The 24,280-nt window shown below is 40.4% G+C and overlaps 1 protein-coding gene across 1 annotated transcript in view; it reads left to right on the forward strand.

Moving 5' to 3' along the window:
* LANCL2 (LanC like glutathione S-transferase 2) overlaps positions 1–24,280 on the forward strand; it is a 53,141-nt gene that overhangs the window by 15,162 nt on the left and 13,699 nt on the right. Inside the window, exons 3-6 of the mRNA XM_080819127.1 lie at positions 17,583–17,790; positions 18,620–18,767; positions 19,848–19,994; positions 23,469–23,651. Coding sequence (XP_080675253.1) covers positions 17,583–17,790; positions 18,620–18,767; positions 19,848–19,994; positions 23,469–23,651 — 686 coding nt within the window. The remainder of the gene's footprint in view (positions 1–17,582; positions 17,791–18,619; positions 18,768–19,847; positions 19,995–23,468; positions 23,652–24,280) is intronic.

Below are 24,280 nucleotides of genomic sequence, written 5' to 3' on the forward strand. Positions count from 1 at the left end.
TTTGTTGGTTATGATCTCTCCTCTTTCATTCATGATTTTATGTATTTGGGCCCTTTCTCTTTTCTTTCTGATAAGTCTGGCTAGGGGGATATCAATTTTATTAATTCTTTTGAAGAACCAGCTCTTAGTTTTGTTGAATTGTTCTATTGATATTTTTTTTTGCTTTTATATAATTTATTTCTGCACTAGTCTTTATTATTTCCCTCCTTCTGCTGGCGTTAGGCTTTATTTGCTATTCCTTTTCTAGCTCCATTAAGTGTAAGGTTGGATTGCTCATTGAAACTTCTTGGTTTTTGGAGTATGACTGTATTGTAATATACTTCCCTCTTAGGACTGTCTCTGCTGCAACCCAAAGGTTTTTGAATGTTGTTTTTTCATATTCATTTGCTTCCATGTTTTTTTTTTTTTTACTTCTTTAATATCTTAATTAAGCCATTCATTCCTTACCAGGATGTTCTTTAACCTCCATATATTTGTGGTCTTTCCAAATTTTTTCTTGTGGGTGACTTCCAGTTTCATAGCATTATAGTCTGAAAATATGCATGATATGATCTCAAGGTTTTTTGTACTTGTTGAGGGTTGATTTGTGACCTAGTATGTGATCTATTCTGGAGAATGTTCCATGTACACTTGATAAGAATGTGTATTCTGCTGCTTTAGGATGAAATGTCTTGAATATAATTGTTAAGTTCATCTGATTCAGTATGTTATTCAAAGCCATTGTTTCCTTGTTGATTTTCTGCTTGGATGATCTGTCCATTGCTGTAAGTGGGGTATTAAAGTCCCCTACTATTATTGTATTACTATCAATGAGTTTCTTTATTATTAATTGTTTTATATATTTGGGTATTCCAAGCTGGGAACATAAATATCGTTAGATATTCTTGATGGATATAGGTCTCTTTATTTATGATGTAATGCCTTTCTTCATCTCTTGTTACAGTTTTTATTTTTTTATTTTTTTTTTAAGATTTTATTTGTTCATTTGACAGAGAGATTATAAGTAGGCAGAGAGGCAGCCAGAGAGGGAGAGCGAAACAGGCTTCCTGCTGAGCAGAGAGCCCAATGTGGGGCTCGATCCCAGGACCCTGAGATCATGACCTGAGCCGAAGGCAGAGGCTTTAACCTACTGACCCACCCAGGCGCCCTGTACAGTTTTTATTTTAAAGTCAATTTTGTCTGATATAAATATGGCTACTCCCAGCTTTCTTTTGATGTCCATTAGCATGAGAGATGGTTCTCCATTTCTTACTTTCCATCTGCAGGTGTCTCTAGGTCTAAAATGAGTCTCTTGTAGGCAGCTTATAGATAGATCTTGCTTTTTATCCATTCTCATACCCTTTGTCTTTTGACTTGAGCATTTCATCCATTTACATTCAGAGTGATGATTGAAAGATGAATTTAGTGCGATTTTTTTCTGGTGGTATTCTGTGCTCCTTTCTAGTCTTTGTTGCTTTTGATCTCCCCCTTCCCCCCCACTCAAAGATTGCCGTGTAATATTTCTTGCAGGGCTGGTTTGGTGAGCACGAACTCCTGTAGTTTATCTAGGAAAGTGTTTCTCTCTCCTATTCAGGATGACAGTCTTGCTGGATAAAGAATTCTTGACTCCATATTTTTCCCATTCAGCACATTGTATATTTTCTTCTACTCCTTTCTGGCCTGCCAGGTTTTAGAGGACAGATCTGCTGTGAACTTGATGTGTCTTCCCTTTTAGGTTAAGGACTTTTTTTTTACTCTTGCTGCTTTCAGGATTTTTTCCTTGTGTATTTTGTGCATTTGACTGTGATGCGCATTGGTGATTGTGAGTTTCTTTTGAATTTCTTGAGTGTTTTCTGTGCCTCTTGGATTTTGATGTCTATGTCCTTCCCCAGGTTGGGGAAGTTTTCAGCTGTCATTTGTTCAAATAAACCTGCCCCTTTTCCTCTCTTCATTTTCTGGGACTCCTAAGATATGAATATTATTACATTTTTGTAAGTTGCTGAGTTCCATAGTCTGCATTCATTGTCCATTACCTATCTTTCCTTCTTTTTTTTCAGGCTCATTGTTTTTCATAATTTTATTTTCTATATCACTAATTTGCTTTTCTGCTTCATCCATTCTTGTTCTTATGACCTCCATTTGGGTTTATATCTTGGTTATAGCATTTTTAATTTTGGCCTGATTAGATTTTAGGTTTTTTTTTTTTTATCTATGCAGTAAGTGATTGTCTACTGTCTTCTATGCTTTTTTTTAAGCCAAGCTAGTATTCTAGTAATTGTTGTTTTAAATTCTAGTTCAGACGTCTTATATCTGTATTGATTAAATGTCTGGCCACAAGTTGAACTTCCTTTTTCGGGGGGTGAATTTCTCCATCTTGTCATTTTGGTCCAGAAAAGAAGAAAAAAGAGGGAAAAAACCATAAAGGATAAAGAAAAATACAGAAAACAAACCAGAAACAAAAAAAACTAGATCCTGGGTGTGTTTTGGTCTGCTTGTTAGAAGGATCTAGAGACCAACATAAAATAGATAAAATAAAATAATGTAAAAGTAAACAAAAAATAAAAAACATATAAAGTATACACATATAAATAAGTTTAAAGTTAATATTAAAAAAAGAAAGAAGGAATTGAAAAAATAAAATAATTACAAAATAATAAAATGAATAAATAATGAAAGTAAAAAGGCCATTAGATCCTCTTTACCCCTGGAGCTCAAGCTTTGCAGCCCTCTATGATCAGGAAATTTAGTGTAAATAAGTTGTTCATGCTGGTCTGGAGGAGAGGTCTGCTGTGCTGATTCTCAGGCTGACTTGTTTCAGTGGGAAGTGCACCCTGCAGGATGGCTGTAAGCTACTCTGGCCTCCACAAGGTGGTGCTGTTTTCCTCCCTGAAGGCTTCAGCACTGCCAGGTAAGATGAATATGGCAGTGTCCTACTTTCTAGCCCTGGAGGTGAAAGTTCACCTCCACACTCTCCAGTGAGCCCTCACAGAAGAACAGTCCATCAGTCCTCTGTCCCCTGTTTTGATCAGAGCTCTGCATTCACCTTGCCTGTGTCTGAGGTTTTTTAATCTCAGGCACACGACCAAGTTTCAAAACTCCAAATTTTATGGGCTTCTCCAGAGCCGACCCACACTGTTCCTCCAGGGGAGTGTATCACCATGCTTTTGCCATTTGTTTGGCTGTCCTAGGAGAGTGACCATACAGCCACCCAGTGTTTCTCAGTTTATGTCCAAACAGAGCAGAAAGCCAGCACCAACACTCGCTGCTCCCGGCCACCTTCCGTGCTCCAGTGCCTGGGCACAGGACAGCACTCCGGTGCCACCCATTCTTGCAACCCAGGGGCTTCTCGGACCACAGTGTCACACCTGGGATTCTGCCCTACTTCACCACCCGAGCACCTTTAAGCCTGGCACGTTCCCCACTATAGCAGACTTCTAAAAGTTCAGATTTTGCTTAAAATACCTTGCGGTGGCTTCTGCTAAGTAGGCTTTATCCCCGCCACTGTATCCGTAGGTGTATCTCTCCCAACTCAACTCACAGCCCCTCCTAACTTCCAAAAGGTGGTTGCTTTTCTACTTGTAGACTTGCAATTTTTGTTCTCTCAGACTTCTGAATGATTTCTTGGGTGTTCAGAATGATTTGATACATAACACTGTGTTTGAGGGACGACACAGCTTAGGGTCTCCCTAATCCTCTGCTACCTTAACTCCTCCCCTGTAGTGTCCTTCTTTGTCTCTTGTTACAGTCTTTGGTTAAAATCTAGTTTGTCTGATAGAAGTATTACAAACTCTGGCTTTCTTTTGTCATCTGTTTGCATGATAAATGTTTCTCCATCCCTTCACTTTCTTTCTTTCTTTCTTTCTTTCTTTCTTTCTTTCTTTCTTTCTTTCTTTATTTATTTGACAGATCACAAGTAGGCAGAGAGGCAGGCAGAGAGAGAGGAGGAAGCAGGCTCCCTGCTGAGCAGAGAGCCCGATGCGGGGCTCGATCCCAGGACCCTGGGATCATGACCTGAGCCAAAGGCAGAGGCTTTAACCCACTGAGCCACCCAGGCGCCCCTCCATCCCTTCACTTTCAGTGTGACTTTAGGTGTAAAGTGAGTCTTTTCAATTATCCTATGGTTTCAGGCATATGTGTAATATAAGGAATAGCACAGAGGATCATAGGGGAAGGGAGGGAAAACAGAATGGGAAGAAATCAGAGAGGGAGACAAGCCATGAGAGACTCTTAGCTATGGGAAACAAATTGAGGGTTGTGAAAAGGGAGGTAGGTGGGGGGATGGGGTGATTCAGTGGTGGGCATTAAGAAGTGCACGTGATGCAATGAGCACCGGGTGTTATACTCAACTAATGAATCATTGAACCCTACATCAAAAACTAATGATGTACTCTATGTTGGCTCATTGAATTTAAAATACAGTGAGTTTTGTAGGCAACATATGATGAGTCTTGTTTTTTTAATGCATTCTTTTATTCTAAGTCTGTGGATTGGAGCATTTAGACCATTTACAAATATTCAGAGTAGAAATATTCAGTAAATATTCAGTGATAGATATGTATTTAGTGCCATTTTATTACTTGTTTCGTCATTCTTTCTAGAGATTTTTTTTTCTGATCTTTTCTTGTCTTTGTCAATTTTGGTCTCTCCTTTCCACTCAGAGAGTCCCCTTTAATGTTTCTTGCAGGGCTGGTTTAGTGGTCATGAACTCCTTTAGTTTTTGTTTGTCTGAAAAACTCTCTCCTTCTAGTCTGAATGATAGCCTTGCTTGCAAAGTATTCCTGGCTACATATTTTTCCCATTCAGCATGTTGAATATATCATTCCACTCCCATCTGGCTTGCCATGTTTCTGTTGAAAAAAATCTCATACTAGCCTTATGGGTTTTCCCTTGTAAGTTACTTTTTTTGTCTTGCTGCTGTAAAGATTTTTTTTATCACTGTTTTGCAAATTTAATTGCAGTATGTCTTGGTATTAGCCTTCTTTTGTTGATTTTGTTGAGGGTTCTCTGTGCATCCTGTATCTGGCTTTCTGTTTTCGACCCCAATTTAGGGACATTTCAGCTATTATTTCTCCAGATAAATTTTCTTTCCCCTTTTGTCTCTTTTCTTCCTTTGGGACTCCTTTAAGAAAGATATTACTACATTTGATGGAGTTCTCTAAATCTATTCTTATGATGCATAGTTCTCCTTTTTCATTCTACCTCATTTCTTTCCATTACTTTGTCTTCCAGGTCATTAGTTTGTTCCTCTACTTCTTCCAGCCTGTTGTTTATTTCATTAATTGTGTTTCTAGTCTCTTTTCTTGAACTCTTCATCTCTGATTGATTCTTTTTTAACTTTTATCTCTATGGTAAGGATCTCACTGGTGTCTTCTGTGCCTTGCCCCAAGCCCAGTGAAAATCCTTATGATCATTGCTTTAAATTCTCCATCAGTCATGTTATTTATATCTGTTTCACTTAGATCCCTGGCTATGGCCTTATCTTGTTCATTTGTGACAAATTCTTCTGTTTTCACATTTCTCTAAATTTCTGCCTTCTTCTCTGTGTTAGAAAAACCAGTTATGCTCTGAAAACCAGTTATGCTTCTGAATGTAATGGCTTTATGAAATGTGTCCGTATAGTGCCCAAGGCCTGGCACTTCTCTGGTGTGTGCTACATGGACTTTACTATTGTTTTTGGCTTCTCCATCCTTCAAACCAGTCGTTTGCTGTGGGCATGTTTGTTGCCTGGCCTGAATATGGCAAGTTTTAACTAGGTGTGCTCTTCTGCTTTTGAAATGAGACCTGTCACCACCTCCACTGGAACTGAGGCCCTGCAGAACTCATTGTTTGGGAGATGTGTGGGCATGAGTTTGTGCTGGTCTTTGGAGGGAGGGCCCTCTACACTGGAACTGAAGGAAGTGTGACTGGGAGGGCAGTCTCCCCAGAGCACAGGGGTGTGGGGCTTCTTGGTGCAAAAAGTTAGGCAGACAGTGTTTACACTTCACTGCTTCCTGCAAGTGACTCTCTTTATGCTTTGGGTCAGGAGAGGGAAATGGCGCCAGCTAGCTCCTTTGAGAGGCATCTCCTTGAGTACAGCTTTTCATTGACATGTTCTAAGAAGAGCAAATAATCTCCACTGTGTGCCTCAGACATTCTTCTGATCGCTGTTTCCACACTATCTGCCCCTCAGGTTGTTTGCTTGCCTTCCTTCCACGATTTGCACAGCGCCCTCTAGGCTCTATTGCATCAGCTGACCTTTAAAACAACAGGTTTTAAGCCCCTCTGGCTGCAAGAACTCACGAAATTAAGCCCCTCTCATTTTCCAAGTCAGCGGCTTTGGAGAAATGTTCTCTTGCGTCCCCCTGTGTGCTTTTCTCTCTTGCCCTTCTCCACCACCTGTGCTCCCTCCTTCCCACAGCACTCATGATCCGTTTCTCTCATGGTTCAGAAACCATGTCTCTGCACTTCCTACCTCTTTCCTTCCTTTAGTTTTGGAGTTTGTTCTTTCAGTATTCGGGTTGATTCCTGAGGTATTTAGGATGATTCAATAGTTACCTAGTTGTATTTTTCAGATGAGGAAGGTCTAGGGTCTTCCTACTCTACCACCATCTTGGAAACCCTAGGAGAGATGGAAAGTCTAAGAAAAAATGAAACAAAAATGCTTAGAAATCATATGTACTATAAGAGAAATGAAGAATTCCTTTGATAGGTTTATTATTAGATGAGGTACAGGTAAGTAAAGAAATAGTGACCTTGAAAATGACATAGAAACTTAGAAAACTGAAAAGGAAATTGAAAAAAGGTATAAAAAAAATACCCAGTAGAGAATATTCAAGTACAGTGGGACAATGACAAAAAGCACAATGTATATGAAATGGGAATATCAGAAGGAGAAGGAACAGAAGGAAAAACAGGAGCAATATTTAAAGCAATAGTGACTGAGAATTTCTACAAATTAACATCATACACCAAACCGTAAATCCAGGAAGCTTAGAGAACACCAAATAGCAAAGATGCCCCCCACCAAAAAAAAAAAAAAAAACCTCCACAGATAGACCAAAACCAAAAACTTCACATAGGCATATTATACTCAAACTTCATAAAACCATAAATAAATAATCTTGAAAGACAGAAGGGGGAAAAAAATCCTACTTATAGCAGAGCAAAAAAAGAATTATACCAGACTTCTTTTCATCAACCGTATGAGCAAGATGAGGGTGGAGTGAAGTATTTAAAGTACTGAGAGGAAAGAATCAGTGTCCTAGAAATCTGTAACCTGCTCAATTAGCCTTGAAAAGGTAGTGAGAAATAAAAACCTCAAATAAAAATTAAGGGAATCTGTTGCCAGTAGACCTACCAGCAAGAAATGGTGAAACAAGTTATTTTGAGAAGGAAAATGATATAAGTTAGAATTTTGGAACTGCATTAAAAAAAAAGAACAACTTATTCATTCAAAGAATTCAAAGAATGAATAAGTGAAAGTGAAATAAGTGAAAGTGAAATAATTTTTATTTTTTTATTCCTAATTGCTCTAACAAGTCAAAATAACATTTGTGTAAAATATTTGTTCAAAACAATAACACTATTCAATCATGTATATTTATATGTATATGTTTATATTGATACTTCTATATCCTTAAATACATGTAATATATATAAGTAAATTGAATGACCTCAAGATATGAGGGATGAGAGGGAGGAATTAGGAATATTTTGTTATTATAAAGTGTTGGCTCTATCCTTGAAATGATACAGTGTGATTTGAGAGTGGAGTAGGATTAAATAAGAAAAACCACATCATCATATCAATAAATGCAGAGAAACATTTGACAAAATCTACCACCTATTCTTGATAGACTATCTCTGGAAACTTAGGAATAGTTCTTCTGTTTAGTGAAGAACATCCACAAAGAGCCTAAAGCTAACATCATATTTAATGATAAGACACTTGAAACTTTGCTTCTAAGGTCAGCAACTAGACAAGAATGTTCTCTCTCACAATAGCTTTCAACATTATACCAGAAGTCCTAACTAATGCTATTAAGATTGTAAAAGGAAATAAAAAGGTATACAAATTGGGAAGGAAGAAATAAAACTTTCTTTGCAGAAGACATGATAATTCTATGTAGAAAATGAGAAATAATGAAAAAATCCATAAGTAGTTATTGCATGATTACAAGATATGAGGTTAATATACAAAAGTGAATCACTTTCCTATGTAACAACGAGTAAGTGGAACTTGAAATGAAAAACAATACCATATGTGCTCATTTTGACAGCACATACACTGAAGTTGGAACGATGCAGAGAAGGTTAGCATGACCCCTGTGCAAGGATGACAAACTCATGAAGCAGTCCATTTAAAAAATAATAATAATACCATTCATATTAGCACTCCCCCAAATGAAATAGGTGTAAATTACAAAAAGTCTACAAAGTCTGTGTGAGGTAAACTACAAAAGTCTTCTGAAAGATGTCAAAGGAGAACTAAATAGATATTCCATGTGTGGGGATAAGAAGATTTGCATCTTGCTAGTTCTTTCCATCTTGATCTATAGATTCAGTGCGATGCCAGCTAAAATTGCAGCAAGTTATTTTGTGGATATTGACAAACTGATTCTAAAGTTTATATGGAAAGGGAAAAGATTCAGAATAGCCAACTCAGTATGGAAGGAAAAGAACAAAGAGAACTGATTTTACCTGACTTCCAAGATTTATTACAAAGCTACGACAGTCAAAACAGTGTGAGTGTGGTGCAAGAAGAGACAAAAAATGGATGGCTAGAATAGACTAGAGAGCTCAGAAGTAGACTCACTTAAATGCAATGGTCTTTGACAATGGAGCAAAAGCAATACGGTGGAGCAAGACAGTCATTTTAACAAATGACGCTGGAACAGCTGGGCGTTTACATGCAACAAAATTAGACATCTTTCAAAAGTATTAACTCAAAGTGGATCATAGGCTTAGATGTAAAATAGAAAACTGGAAAACTAGAAAATAACGTAAAAGAAAACCTAGATGGCCTTGGGTATGGCAATGACTTTTTATATATGACACCAACGACAACATTAGTTAAAGAAACAAATGAGAATCTGGCATTTGTTAAAATTAAACACTATTCTGTGAAAGATAATGTCAAGAAAGTGGGAAGACAATTCACAGACTAGATGAAAATTTTTGTGGGGTGCCTGGGTGCCTCAGTTGGTTTAAACATCTGCCTTTGCCTCAGGTCATGATCCCTGGGTCCTGGGGTTGAGTCCCAAGTTGGGCTCCCTTCTCAGCGGGGAGTCTGCTTCTCCCTCTCCCTCTGCCCCTCCCCCCGCTCATGTTCTCTCTTTCTCACTCTCTCACTGTCTCTCTCAAACACAATCTTTAAAAAAAGAGAGAAAATATTTGTAGAAGACATATCTGATAAAGGGGTTTTTTGGGGAATATATGCAAAGGACTCTTAAAACTCAATAAGGGGGGAGCCTGGGTGGCTCAGTTGGTTAAGTATCTGCCTTAGGCTCAGGTCATGATTCTGGCATCCTGGGATCGAGTCCCACATCAGGCTCCCTGCTCAGTGGGAAGCCTGCTTCTCCCTCTCCTACTCCCCCTGCTTGTGTGCTCTCTGTCAAATAAATAAATAAAATCTTAAAGGGAAAAAAAAAAAGACTGTATTACAAAATGCACAACATACCTAAAAGACCCACCAAAAAAGATAATACACATGCAAAGTAAGTATATGAAAAGATGTTCAACATCATATGTTATTAGGGAAATGACAAGATCCAAAACACTGACAATACCAATTCCTGATGAATGTGGAACAACCAGAGCTTTCACCTATTGCTAGTATATATTTGTATTCTTTTTTTTTTTTAATTCTTAAGAATTTTGAAATAAACAGAAGAGTGTACAATGAGACTGAATGGGGACTTTAAAGGGTAACATAAAGTTGCCGTCTGGCCCTTTACAAATAAGGAGGAGGGGCGGGAGAAAGGAGCCATCCTATGGCGGAGGACCATAACAAAGATATGATTGAGGGAGTACAGCTATGAGCTTATACTGACAGTCATTACTTTTAGTTATATAATTAAGATCCAAACAGAAGTTTGCAGATAGGGGAAGAAGGCACAGAAACATTATAAATGAGGTGGAGAAACCACTGAAACAGGAAATTTTAGAAACCACACTCCTTTTCACTGTGTATAAATTTATTTCACAATGTAAATGAAATGGCTAATTCTGAGTACATAATCTACCACACCTTTCCCCAGAAGAGATGTAACATCTAAGTAGACAAACTTCCAAATAAAAACTTGAGAATGGTGTTCAAGATCTACCCCCAATTTTACCAAACCTTGAAAGAACAGGAAATCCCAAGGAAAATGGCATCAGCAAGATGGTGGAACAGGAGTTTTCTACCAACTTTCTCCCAAAGAACACTGCTTTTGGCAATCACACACAGATGAGAGTACCTTTGTGGGACCTAGGAGTCCAGTAGACAAGTTCGGCACACTCACTGGGAGAAGAAAAAAATCTGAGACTGAGAACACTGAAGAGAATAAGCAGAACAGTTTCCCGTTTCCATATCACCCATCTCCAAGGTGGCGCAGCTCAGTGCTAAAAGACAAACTCGGTCTGCAGTTTCTCCCACAGGGGAAAGTGAGAACATGTGAGTGAGTTTGCAGCTTCCCCAGCTATCAAAGACATCTGCTTCTTTCTCACTCTTTCAGATTACAGGGGTGATCTACATGACTGAGTGGTAGGGAGACACTGGGAGGCTAGCAACCAGTGTTCAGAACTCAGCAAGGAACACAGGTCTTACTAACCACGCACTCCATTAGGAAGCCTGGCCACAGGCTACTGGGGCCACTTGGCCTGTGAATCCCCCCATCTGACCCACGGGCATCTCTGACATTTCATTCTCCTTACCCACGTGGTGCTCCACCCTGTAACTGAGTGTGCCCCTGAAGGCAGTGAGTACAAGTCTTTGTGGAAAGCCAGCTCAACCCTGTAGAAGTGAAAGAGAGCCTACAAACTTGAGCATTTAACACTGCTGTAGGGAAAGCAAACAGGAGACTCCTAGCATGTAGCCTGACTTTGTGGAATTAGGAGAAGCCATACAATCATTAGAATTCACTCCTAAGAAGGAACAAGAAGTTTGGAGTAGGCATATATGTAGAGAAGGTATGATAAAGCCTCAGAATCCCTAGCAGGGCTGACAGAGGCATCCCCCCCACCGCCCCTCCAGAGGCAGTTAGTAAAGACTGGAAGAGGTGGTTAGTTCTTCAAATGCTAAGACAACAATGTAAGATCTAAAGGAACATGAAAAATCAAAGAATACCAGCAAAAGAACAAAATAATTTTCAAGTACCTACAAAAGAAATGGAGAGCTACAATTTGCTTGAGAAAAAACTTAAATTAATGGTTTTAAAGAAGTTCATTGAGCTTCCAGAAAACACAGGAAGACACCTCAATGAAATCAGGAAAACTATATATAAAAGAAGTCTAACAAGAGATAGAAATCATAAAAAAAAAAAAAAAAGAACCGAAGAGGAATTGGAGAGCCGAAGAATACAGTGAATGAAATGAAAAAATGCAATAGAAAGCATCACCAGTAGACTATAACAGAACAAAAGACTCTGTGAATTTGAAGACGTGTAATTAATTGTAAAGTCAGAAGAGAAAAAAGGTAAGAAGAATGAAAAAAGAGTGAAGAAAGCCTGTGTGAATTATGGAATATCATCAGGTGAAACAATGCATGTGCGTTAGAGGAGTCACAGAAGGATAAAGAGGGAGAAAAGGACAGAAAGCTTATTTAAAGAAATAATGGCTGGCAGTTTTCCAAATCTCAGGAGAGAAATGAACATCAAAGTTCATGAAGCCTGTAATTCCCCATATATATTCAACCCAAAGAGTACTTCACTGAGACACATTATAATAAAATGTCTAAAACCAAAGACACAGATAATTTTATAATTTTGAAAGCAGCAAGAGACAAAAAAAAAATAACCTCATTACGTCACAGGAGCACCCATCAACCTATCAGTGGATTTCTCAGCAAAAACCTCATAGGCTGGGAGGAGAGTCTTTGAAGGAAAAAAATGCCAAGCAAAAATACTGTACCCAGCAAAGCCGTCCTTTCAAAATGAAGGAGAGACAAAGACTTTCACAGACAAAAGCTGAGGGAGTCCATTACCACAAAACATGCCTTACAGGACATGCTGAAATAGTTCTTTTTTTTTTTTTTTTAAGATTTTATTTATATATTTGACAGAGAGATCACAAGTAGGAAGAGGCAGGCAGAGAAGGGGCGGGGGGAGCAAGCTCCCAGCTAAGCAGGGCTCGATCCCAGGACCCTGAGATCATGACCTGAGCTGAAGGCAGAGGCTTAACCCACTGAGCCACCCAGGTGCCCCCTGAAATAGTTCTTTACACTGCAGTGAAAGGATGCAAATATGAACATATAAGAACTAATAAAGGGAAGTGTATAGTCAAATTCAGGCACTGTAGTGTAGATCACTTTACCACAAAAGTTGAAGGACAAAAATATTAAAAAGAATTATAGCTATGATATTTTTAAATGGATATATGATATAGAATATGTAAATGTGACATTAGAAACAAAATGTTGGAGGGAGTAGAGTTTTTGTCAGAGTTAACTTATCAGCTTAAAATAGAATGTTATATGTTATATAAACCACAAAGGAAGAATGTATAGTATTAGTCAAGCAATTTTTAAAAAGGAACCAAAGTGTACCAACGCAGAAAATCATCAGACTAGGGGAATACAGCGAAAGAGGAAGAAAGAAAATATAAAACAGCCAGAATATGAATAAGATGGCATATGTAAGTCCTTACATATCATAAGTACTTTAAATTTAAATGGATTATCAAAACAAAAGAAACAGTGATTGAATGGATAAAAAGATGTAACAATATGCTGCTTACAAGAGACTCATGTCAGCTCTACTGGACTGCGGAAAGTGGAAGAGCTGGAAGTGAAGAGACGGAAAAAATAACATTTGGTGCAAATGAAAACCAAAATAGAGCAGGGTTGGATATACTTATGACAGAGAAAATATACTTCAACTTCAAAAACTTCTAACAAGAGACAAAGACAGTTGCTATGTAATGATAAGGGAGTTAGTTCATCAAGAGGAAATAACAAATACGTACATGTACCCAGAGCGGTTAGGCAAGAAAAAAAGAAAGAAAAGCTGTCCAAGTCAGAAAAAGTGAAATTGTTTCTGTTTGCAGGTAGCATGATCTTGCATAGAGAAAACCGTAAGGGTCCTGCCAAAAAATTGTTAGAACTGATGAACAAATTCAGTACAAAATTAATATACAAAAATCAGTTGTGTTTCTATAGACTAACAGTAAACTTGGAGAATGAAACTAAGAAAACAATTCCATTTATAATAGCATCAAAGAAAAATCCTTAGGAATGAATTTAATCAAGGAGGTGAAAGACCTCTGTGCTGTAATTATAAGACATTGATAAAAGAATTGAAGAAAATGTAGATAAAATATCCCATTGTCATGGATCAGAAGTATTAATATTGTTAAAAATATTCATATCACCCAAAGAAATCTATGGATAATATAATTTCTATTAAATTTTATGGTATTTTTCACAGAAATCAGAAAACAAAAATCCTAAAATTTGCATGGAACTACAAAACAACCAAAATAGCAGTAACAGTCTTGAGAAAGAACAGAGCTGGAGGCATCACACTTCTGAATTTGGAATATATTGCAGAGGTATAGTAATCAAAACAATATGGTACTGGTATGAAAACAAACACATAGCTGAGTGGGACAGAATAGAGAGCCCAGAAATAAACCCAGCATAAATGGTTAATATCCTTGACAAAGGCAACAAGAATGCACAGTGGAGAAAAAAATCATCTCTTCAATAAATCATATTGGGGAAACTGGAGAGTCATGGGCAAACAAATGAAACCAGACCCTATGTCATACCACTCTCAAAAATTAACTCAGAATGGATTAGAGACTTAAAATGTAATGCCTGAAACCATGAATCTCCTACATAGGGGCTCCTTGACCCTTATTTTTATATGATACCCAAAGCTTAGGCAACAAAAGAAAAAAAGAAAGGCGGGGGGGGAACCACGTCAAGCTAAAAGTTCTGCACAGCAAGGGAAGCAATTAACAGAAAAGGTAATTTTCTTTTGGGAGAATGGAAGAAAATATTTGCAAACCATATTTATGCTAAAGGCTCAGTATGTAAAATGTATAAGAAACTTATACAGCTCAATAGAATGATAATAATAATAATAATCCAGTTTTAAAAATGGGCCAAGGACCTAAGTGGATATTTTCCAAAGAACGCATGCAAATGGCTGACACATTCCTGAAAAAGTGTTCACTAATTATCAAGAAATGCAAATCGAGACCATAATGAGATATCACCTCATACCTGTTAAGATGGCTTTTGTTAAAAATAGAGGAGATGGAAAATGATGACAAGGATGTGAAGAAAAGGGAACTGTAGTATACTTTTGGTGGGTAAGTAAATGTAAAGAATTAAAAATAGTACTACCAGGTGACCCAGCAATTCTACTTCTGGGTAGAAAACTTAATTCTGGGAGAAAACTTAATTCGAAAAGATACATGCACCCCTATGTTCATTGCATTATTCATAACAGCCAAAATATGGAAACAACCTTAGTATCCACTGATGGTTGAATGGATAAAGAAGTTGTGGTATTTTTATCTCTTTCTGTCTGTATTTACGTGTACACATACATCTGCACCTATACCTACATCTGTGTGGATGTAGTGATACATTATTCAACCACGAGAAAGAACAAAATCCTGTCATTGGTGACAACATGGATGGTCCTAGAGGACATTATGCTAAGTGAAATAAACCAGACAGAACCATGATCTCACAGATACATGAATTCTTAAAAACAAACAAACAAACAAACATCGAAGTCATAGAAACAGAGTTGAACGGTGATTACCAGGGGTTGTGGGATTGGAAAAAGAAGCGATGGTGGTCAAAGAGTAGAAAACCTTCAGTTATAAGATACACTAGTTCTTCAGCTCTAATGTACAACATTGTGACTGTAGTTCATAACACTGTACTGTATACTTGTAATTTGCTAAGAGAGAAGATGTGTTTTCATCACACACATTAAATAAATGGTATGTGAGGTAATGGGTTTGTTAACCTGATGGCGGTAATATTTTCACAATGCCTAAGTATATCAGAGCACTCTGTTGTACACTTACATGTCCAATTTTGTCACCTGTGCCTTAGTAAAACTAGGAGAAAACAAATAATAAGCTAGTTAAAAGAGGCAGTTTCTTTCAAAGAACAGGATATCCCAGTGCTACTCTTTCTGTGGGACTACATCAAAATAAAAAGCTTCTACACAACAAAGGAAACAGTCAGCAAAACCAAAACACAATGTACTGATGGGAGAAGTTTGCAAATGACTTATCTGATAAAAGGGTAGTATCCAAAATATGTCAAGAATTTATGCAACTCGGGGTGCCTGGTGGCTCATTTCGTTAAGCATCTGCCTTCACTCAGGTCATGATAACAGGGTCCTGGGATTGAACCCCGCATCGGGCTTCCTGCTTGGTGGGGAGCCTGCTTCTCCCTCTCCCTCTCTGCTCAGGTCATGATCTCAGGGTTGCAAGACTAAGCCCCACATTGGACCCCGTGCTGGATGTGGAGCCTGCTTAAGATTCTCTCTCTCCTTCGGCCCCTCCCCCTCTCTAAAATAAATTATTTAATTAATTACAATATTTAAGCACTGAATACATGTATAACTGTAGGTTTTAATGTTCCCAGGATGACCACATCATCATCCTATTTTTTAAGGATTTCTGAGTCAATCATGAAGTACTTATTTGTAAACCTTTTATAATAAATATGTTTGAAATTTGTAGGTACTTCACTTTTAGCTCACTTTCTATATGTTTATAATTTTAATTTCTTAAATACAGAAACAGCTTAAATACAGGACGCTTTTCTTTTTCTTTTTAAGATTTTATTTATTTATTTGACAGAGATCACAGGGAGGCAGAGAGGCAGGCAGAGAGAGGGGAAGCAGGTTCCCCACCAAGTGGAGAGCCCGATGCGGGGCTCGATCCCAGGACCCTGAGATCATGACCTGAGCCGAAGGCAGAGGCTTAACCCACTGAGCTACCCAGGCGCCCCTACAGGACACTTTTTAAGGCTTACAAATACGGTACTTTTATATCTAACTTAACAACTTTCAAGAAACAGATAATGAGAAAAGGGCTTTTCAGATACATGTGAAGAGAGAGAGCTGTTAAGCATTTGAAAGTGAAGTAGGATACTCCGACATGGAGAATTAAAGAAAAAAGAAACTACCTATTTAGAGAAATTTAAAAAGCAAAACGCACAGCAGGACACAGCTGGTAAACCACGCCATGTGGTGCACCAGAGACTGCTGGAACGTCGCGTGCCAGTTACACTCAAGTGAAACGATCACAGCAAAGTAAAATAAAAAACCAAATGAAAACTAACAGAAGCGAGAGTAGGATGTTAGACAAAGAACATAATATGAGAGAATCCCAAATCAAACATGAATAAATGTTCTCTTTGTCCTTTTCACCATCCTATCATTTCCTTCAGTACTTTCTCTATAACATATTTTAATTAAGCATAGATTTATACGGATCCTTTTTTTACTTAGCCATCATAGTGACTGGAGGCCAGGAATAATAGCAGGCTTCTTCCAGAGGCTATGTAGGGCATCCTCTGGAGATTTCCAGAAGACGACCCCTCTCTGGTTCACTCAAGTGTCTGAATTTGTCCTTTAAAATAGGAAGGTGAGGGGGCACCTGGGGGCTCAGTCGGTTAAGCATCTGACTCTTGGTTTCAGCTCAGGTCGTGATCTCAGGGTTGTGAGATGGATCCCACACGCGGGGCTCACGCTCAGCTCATAGTCTACTCTCTCCCTAAATAATAAATAAAACTTTTAAGATAGGAAGGTTGTGTAGGTGATAAACTCTGCCTTCTGTGTTTGTTACCTTACTCTGCATTGTATGGCTTATTCCATAAATGGTGAGTTGACTCACTGGTTGGTTGGTCATTTGGATAGTTTGGTCACTAAAGGCAATTGAAAAATTATGAGAAATAGAAAAAGTTTCTAATTTTTTAGAAAGGGTCCTGGGATTGAACCCCGCATTGGGTCCTGCTTGGTGGGGGGGCCTGGTGAGGCTGTAAAATTTAGAAAGTCATGATTTAATTTGGGGTAAGATAAGAGGAAGTGATTATATGAGAAGTAAAAAGAAAAGAATCCCAGTTAGCTTAAAATACAGAGAAGGAGTAAAATCTTGAAATGAATGTACGGAAAATGGGAATGTGTGGGCAGTCTTACGTTTTACCTTGTCTAGGAGGTACTGAATCACTCTAACAGAGCAATTAGCAAAATAAGGGATTTAAACTGGGTTTAGGCTTTTTCTACCCTGAGGGGGTTTTTCTTTCCATTTTTAAAAGATGTATCAGATGTAACTAGTTTGCTGATGCTCCTTCAGAAACAGAGGGTCTGTGTAAGTTTTTCAGGTGATCACAAAATAATGTCTGGAAGGTAATAATGCTTTTCTTTGGGGCCGGGGGAATTTTCCAGGCATAGCCCTTTTGTACCTGCAGTTGTACCGGGTCACCTGTGACCAGACCTACCTGCTCCGATCCCTGGACTACGTGAAGAGAACCCTTCGGAACCTGAATGGCCGCAGGGTCACTTTCCTCTGTGGGGATGCTGGACCCCTTGCTGTAGGAGCTGTGGTGTATCATAAACTCAAAAGTGATTGCGAGTCCCAGGAATGCATCACAAAGTGAGTCTTTAAAACTGGAACTATTTACTCTAACTTCTCAGATCAAGGCCTTACTGTAGGAAGACATTCAAAAAGAAAATTCTTTTTTAATTCATCTACTGTTGCCAGCAGGTCTTTCCAAGAAGTAAAGAGGTTTGCATATTAACCTTGAGCGTGATGATAAGATCACATGCCTCCTTTCTATCCAAGCTTGTGTCTGCCTTAATTTTGGGAAAAATAAACATGTTTCTTCGTGTTACTTTGATCTTTTTCCTAAATAATTTTTGGTTGCCTTCGTTGCACGAAAATTAGCTTATATGCCTTAGATCTACTATCATAACTAAGTTATTTTTAGGTTCAGTTGTTTTGGAATAGTCAGTGTAAACCTTTTATTGCCCCTCTAGTTTATATTCTCTTTTTGGAGAGGTAGAAGTCGGGCCCGGCTCCCCTGGTGTCTGGTGGAGTGTCTGTTGATGTTTGTTGAATGATAGACTGAGTCAAGCTAATTCCCAAGCATTGACTACATTTTAGTACTATTTTCTCTTAAATTTTAAATCACCTTCTAATTCTGATTTCAAAATTGAATATTGTCTCTCACATGGTTTAGATTCGTATCAAGGTAGATACTTTGAACAGAAAGGTGTGTTGTCCTTACTGTGATATCTGAGAGGGAGGCGAGTGCAGTGGAGAAGTTTTCATTGTTTGGGTTCCGTTTGTTTGCATTCCTTAAAATCAGTTTTAAATGAGAAACAAATAACAGGAAACTTCTAAAGCGATAGGGTTACTTACAGTTTCCGGAAGAGGTGTTTCCAACATTCTCTGGGAAAACGGAATTGTTCTTGTTGGGTAGACTTCTGCAGCTCCAGAGGACCGTCGTGTGCCGGGATCCAGACCTCCCTGATGAGCTGCTCTACGGACGGGCAGGTTATCTGTACGCCTTACTCTACCTGAACACGGAGATCGGTCCAGGCACCGTGTGTGAGTCAGCTATTAAAGAGGTACTGTGGGGTTGGCGTCAACTGCGGGCGCCCCGTCATTTCTACCGTCCCAACCTACCATTAGGGGCTGGACGCTGCTTCTACGTAGGAGTCATTTCTTAAGGCGTCTCATGAAAGCAATACATAGTTCCTTTATTTTCCTTTCTAGGAAGGTTTTGGGGTGTTTTTGGTTTTTCTTTTTTTTCCCCCCAAAAAATCTGTCCTCCTGTTGGGCCTGTTAATTCACCTGTTTTTACTAGAACCAAACAACAGCAGCTTCAGAAAAATAGGATATTTATTTCTCTTTCCTAATGCATCCGACCTGGTAGGCGGTCCCGGCGAATATGGCTCCGGATCCGGGTTCTTCTCTTGGATCCTACCATATCCTAGGGCCATGCCCTTGCCTGCCTGCCCAAAGCTAATCGAGCACCCCTCGGCTCAAGGCAGGGGAGGAAGTAGAAGATAAGCAGCTTCTTTTCTAAGGCCACGATCCAGAAGTTGTCTGCTGCACTTCTGCTCATTTCCTACTTCCAGAAATAGTCAAAGGACTGTGTCTGTCTATGGCCGAGAGGCCAGACACGCAGCTAGAACCTGGAGCACTGTTACCGAAAGTATGAAGGGAGAAAGGAGAGGAGGGAACAGTTTGTGGCTTTGCTACATAGTCACTACAGACAGGCTCTTCTTTTGATATAACTAAACTCTGCAGGCCACAAGAGACCTCATTTCATTAGCCTTTCCGTAAATAAGGCTAATTCCTCCAGCCTTTCCTAGAAGACCTAGTGCCAGTCCTTTGAGAAAACATTGCGGTTACAAGGCAACTAAGTAAGAGTTTGTATAGGAAGTTTTACTAGATTCTAGTAAACTGTTCATCCAAAGAACTTTCAATCTCATGGTTTGACTTCCTCATTTCCTTTTCTGTCCTGAGATTGTCTTCTGATTTCTCTCTGCCCGTATTTATTATGAACTAAAGGTAACAGTCGAGGCTGCTGACTGCTTATAGATTTTTGGATTAAGTGATCAATAGGGAGTTGTTAGTGTTAAGGAGATGAAAGCAGGATCCATGTAAGTTTTCTAGACTAACGCTGTCGCCTTATCTCCTAGGTGGTCAGTGCTATCATTGACTCCGGCAAGACTCTGTCAAGGGAAGAAAGGAAGGCTGAGCGCTGCCCACTGCTGTATCAGTGGCACCGGAAGCAGTACGTGGGGGCTGCCCACGGCATGACCGGGATCTACTACATGTTAATGCAGGTAGGTGAGAGCACTCGGAAATACTAAGACAGGGGCCACGGTATAAAATATCTGGCCGTGGGGTGCCTGGGTAGCTCAGTTGGTTGGGTGTCAGGCTTCGGCTCAGGTCATGATCCTGGGGTCCTGGGATCGAGCCCCGCATCGGGCTCCCTGCTCAGCGAGGAGCCTGCTTCTCCTCCCCGCTCCCCCCACCAACCCATGCTGTCTTCTCACTATCTCTGTCTGTTTCTCAAATAAATAAATCTTAAAAAAAAAAAAAAAGAAACTATTTGGCCAAAGAGTAAATGGGGACGGAAATTTTAGTGTAAGTCAAGCAGGCTGATATAAAAGAAGGATCCTCCCTTGAATCATGGAAACACTAAGCTCTGCTTCGTGGCCCCCAGGCAGCGCGGTGCCGAGAGCACCTTCTCCACAGGGTTTTGTGCTGAGTCGCAGGTCTGTTGCCCACATTCCTCATCTGTCTGCATCCTTCTGCGCACTGCAGTAGTGACTCGGAACAGAGGGGGACCCTCAGGGAGCAGAAAGGGTCTCCAGAATCCCAACAGAGACAGAGGCTTTTTCATGTTCAGACACCCCAACTTGCTACCAGCTGTGTTCTAAACCTGTAACTGGTTTGTCGTGGTTATGATCTCATCTCTCAGTCGTGCCTGCCGTCTGGAGTGGTCACCGCTGCGTCAGGCAGGCGGAGAACCCCCCCCCACACAGTCCCTCACCCTGCTTCAGCCTCCGGGCCTCTGGTTCCCTTTCCTGCGTTGTACACAGCCTTTTCTTTTTTTTTTTTTTTTTTGTTTAATTAAGCCTTTCTTTACCACACCCATAACAGAGTAGTTAATTAATGCTCAAAAATCACACAGCTAGTAAGTCAAGGAACATGGATTAGCATTTGGATTAAAACTTTTTAACTAAACGTGAAAAATTTTTACTTCAAATTCCTTTTTTTGAACCTATTCTACCACTAAAGGAAATCCATATCTACATGGGACAAAAACCCCCTTTTCTGGTAATTAGTTCTCTTTGTTTATTGTTGTAGGAAGCAAAACGTAGATATCCCAGTTTATGAATTTTCTTTACGGTGCAGACACATGTTTTCAAAGTAACTAGATTTCCAGAGCTCATTTAAAAATAGCACTATTAGTTCGGAACACTGGTAGTTTGTGTATATTTTCTATTTCCGCAGAAAATGCGTTAACACTAGCCTTTGAAACTTTTTTTTTTTTAAGATTTTATTTTATTTATTTGAGAGACAGAGATCACAAGGAGGCAGAGAGGCAGGCAGAGAGAGAGAGGGAAGCAGGCTCCCTGCTGAGCAGAGAGCCCGATTCGGGGCTCAATCCCAGGACCCCGAGATCATGACCTGAGCCGAAGGCAGAGGCTTAACCCACTGAGCCACCCAGGCGCCCCTGAAACTTTATTTTTAAGTGATGCCCTTAGGGGAACAGAACCCTATGAAAACCACACCAATAAGACATAACCTTAAAATTTACATGTAGGTGTTTAGGTTAATTTTGTTAGACATCGGGGTTTCCTTGAGAAAAACGTAAGTCACAAAGTTGTCCCCTTTATCTGCTTTAAAGTGAAGAATGTGAGAATATGCTTTAGGCAGGATTCTGTATAGAAATTGATGTCAGTTTTCTCGTACCGAGCACAGGCCGCAGTGTGCTACACCAGCTCCCGAGCCAGAGCCCGGTCGCACCTGTCCCCCTGGCCAGGCACTTAACGCCGCTCCACGGAGCAGCGGGGGACCACATGGTGCTGTAGGTTCTGCTGTGCGGTTTCATTGGGAAGGCTCTCAGAAGAGGCTGCACAAAAACTTTGAAAATGTCACTTAAACTCACTTTCAGGATGGCAGAATAAAGACATTTCTCCTCTTGAAAATGATCTCAAAACAGAAAGGAAAACAAACAAAAAAACCCCCAGAAACCCAGCTTCCTTGATGAGACTAGGAGACACTCTGGAGCCCCAGAGTACACGTACGTGGACTGAGAACAGAGGAAAGAGCGGCAGGGGACCAGACGGGACAGAGGCAGATCACGCGTGGGGTCAGAGGAAGATGCCCCGGAAGCCAGCGCGTCTTCGTGGCAGCACCCGGGCCCCAGGGACTGTTGCTGGGGGAGGCAGAGCTGGCCGCATGTGCATACGGGGGAGGTGTGGGTGCAGGCGGGCAGCTTTGAAAATCTTCACACGGAGCTACGGGCTCTCCGTCAGCGAGATGGCCCCGCACACCGACTCTTCCTCCCCTGACTCCTGCTGGAGATGGAAGGGTCTGGAGCAGCTGAACCAGATCCTACAGCTTCAGAAAGGCTGGTGTGGAGACAGTTGAAGTGAAGCATAGAACCGAACACAGGGGCAGGCCTGCGTGTCCACCAGGTTCTGGGCGGCCCTCCCTGCCCCCACAGGGATTGAAGTCGGGCTGTTGTTATTGTTGTATTTTGTTATTGGAGGAACGGCTCAGATGAAAGGTTGCCCGATGTAGGAGTTTCAGAGTCCCCATTAGAAATGTTAGCTGGCTGAGATGGTTCTTAGTCTCTGCTAATTTGGCTGAGCCACAGTGCCCAGGTAGGTGGTCAGACATTTTTCTGGATGTTTCTGTGAGGACATTTTGGGTGAGATTTACATTTAAACGGCGTTAGAAGGTGGGGAGGGACAATAAAGTATCCCCTGACTGAGAAGACACTTGGAGACCAGAAAACGAAGCAGGCCACTCCACAGAGTCTACAGAGTTTTATTCAGGGTGACTTTCTGACGGGGGGAGGGCAGCAGAGGACGATCTACAGCAGCTGCCTAGTTATTTTCCGCGAAGACCAGGCCTTAGACCATAGATTTTGTAGACGGAGGGGACATGCAGAGGGCACTGTAGTGAGGTCAGAGGGTTCGCACACCCCTCAAAGGGCTTGCAGGCACCTAACTGACAGCTGCCCTTTACGGAGATCTTGGGACCCCTGTCTGTGCATCAGGAAAGGGCAAGACTGTGTTACCTCGCACAGATTCATGAGAGGCCGAAATAAGCCTCCCCCAGTCCCTGCCTTGGCCGCCATTTCTAAGGTATGTGTGTCAGTCTCCCAGGGGCCCGGAGCACGTAGCCGCAGGAGAGGTCACCGAGCAAACAGGAACAAGATGGGGGGCCGGAGAGGGAGTCATAATTGTCAGCAGTCCTACAGATGCTTGCACTTTTAGTAAAGCCGTTTCCACAATGTGGGTGGGCCTCATTCAGTCCGTCAAAGGCCTGCCCTGAGCAAGAGGGAGTTCTCCAGCAGACAGCCTTCAGACTTCGGCTTCGACATCAAAACAAACTGAACTAAAGAAAGGTCCCCCCCAAGTCTTAAATAACTAGATAATTGAATTAATTTGAGATTTATTTCCTTCTCAGTATTCCAGGTAATTGAGGCATTGAGGCTTTGCTATATTAGCTACAGTACAAAGGCTTAAAAAAAAAAAGTAAGGAAAAATAAATGTTTTGTTTTCCTTTGTTTAAAGCCAGCAGCAAAAGTGGACCAAGAAACCCTGACAGAAATGGTGAAACCTAGTATCGATTATGTGCGCCACAAAAGATTCCGCTCTGGGAACTACCCGTCATCGCTGAGCAATGAAACAGATCGCTTGGTCCACTGGTGCCACGGCGCCCCTGGTGTCATCCACATGCTCATGCAGGCCTACAAGGTCAGTGCCGCCGTTTGTGTCACATGCATTTGATGTTTAAAGATTCACTTTCCTCCACCAGGCTTTCAGTCTGATTTTGGCCAGCACATTTGATTGCAAATGAAAAGCCCTTCAGAAGTGATGTTTTTACAAAATTAAGTCTCCCTATTTCACTTTATCTTGCCCCAGCAGTTGGAGCTGTGAGTGCATGTGTGTGTGTTTGTGTGTGTATGTGTTTTTAATTTTTAAATTTTTTTATTAACATATAATGTATTATTAGCCCCAGGGGTACAGGTCTGTGAAACATCAGGTTTACACACTTCACAGCACTCACCATAGCATATACCCTCCCCGATGCGTGTGTGTTTTAACAGGGATTACGGTCATGTGTAAAAGAAAGCCTGGGTGGCAGCAGGGTAGGGATTTCCATTCTGCATGTGAATATCTGAGAAGGCAGTAGGCACTATTATAACCCAATGCTTTTTTGTTGGACTTCACATCATTTTATTTTCTTGCTTGAATAAGCTTCCTTCTTGGACGATGATGCTTATTTGGGGCCCTTTAAATTTGACCTTAAAATTGTTATAAAATTATTCATAAGGAAGAAGTGTGATGTTCAAAGTTTTACACATATGGGGGTATTACAAAAA

The sequence above is a fragment of the Martes martes genome (assembly GCF_963455335.1).
Source record: "Martes martes genome assembly, chromosome: 11".
Taxonomy (NCBI): Eukaryota; Metazoa; Chordata; class Mammalia; order Carnivora; family Mustelidae; genus Martes; species Martes martes.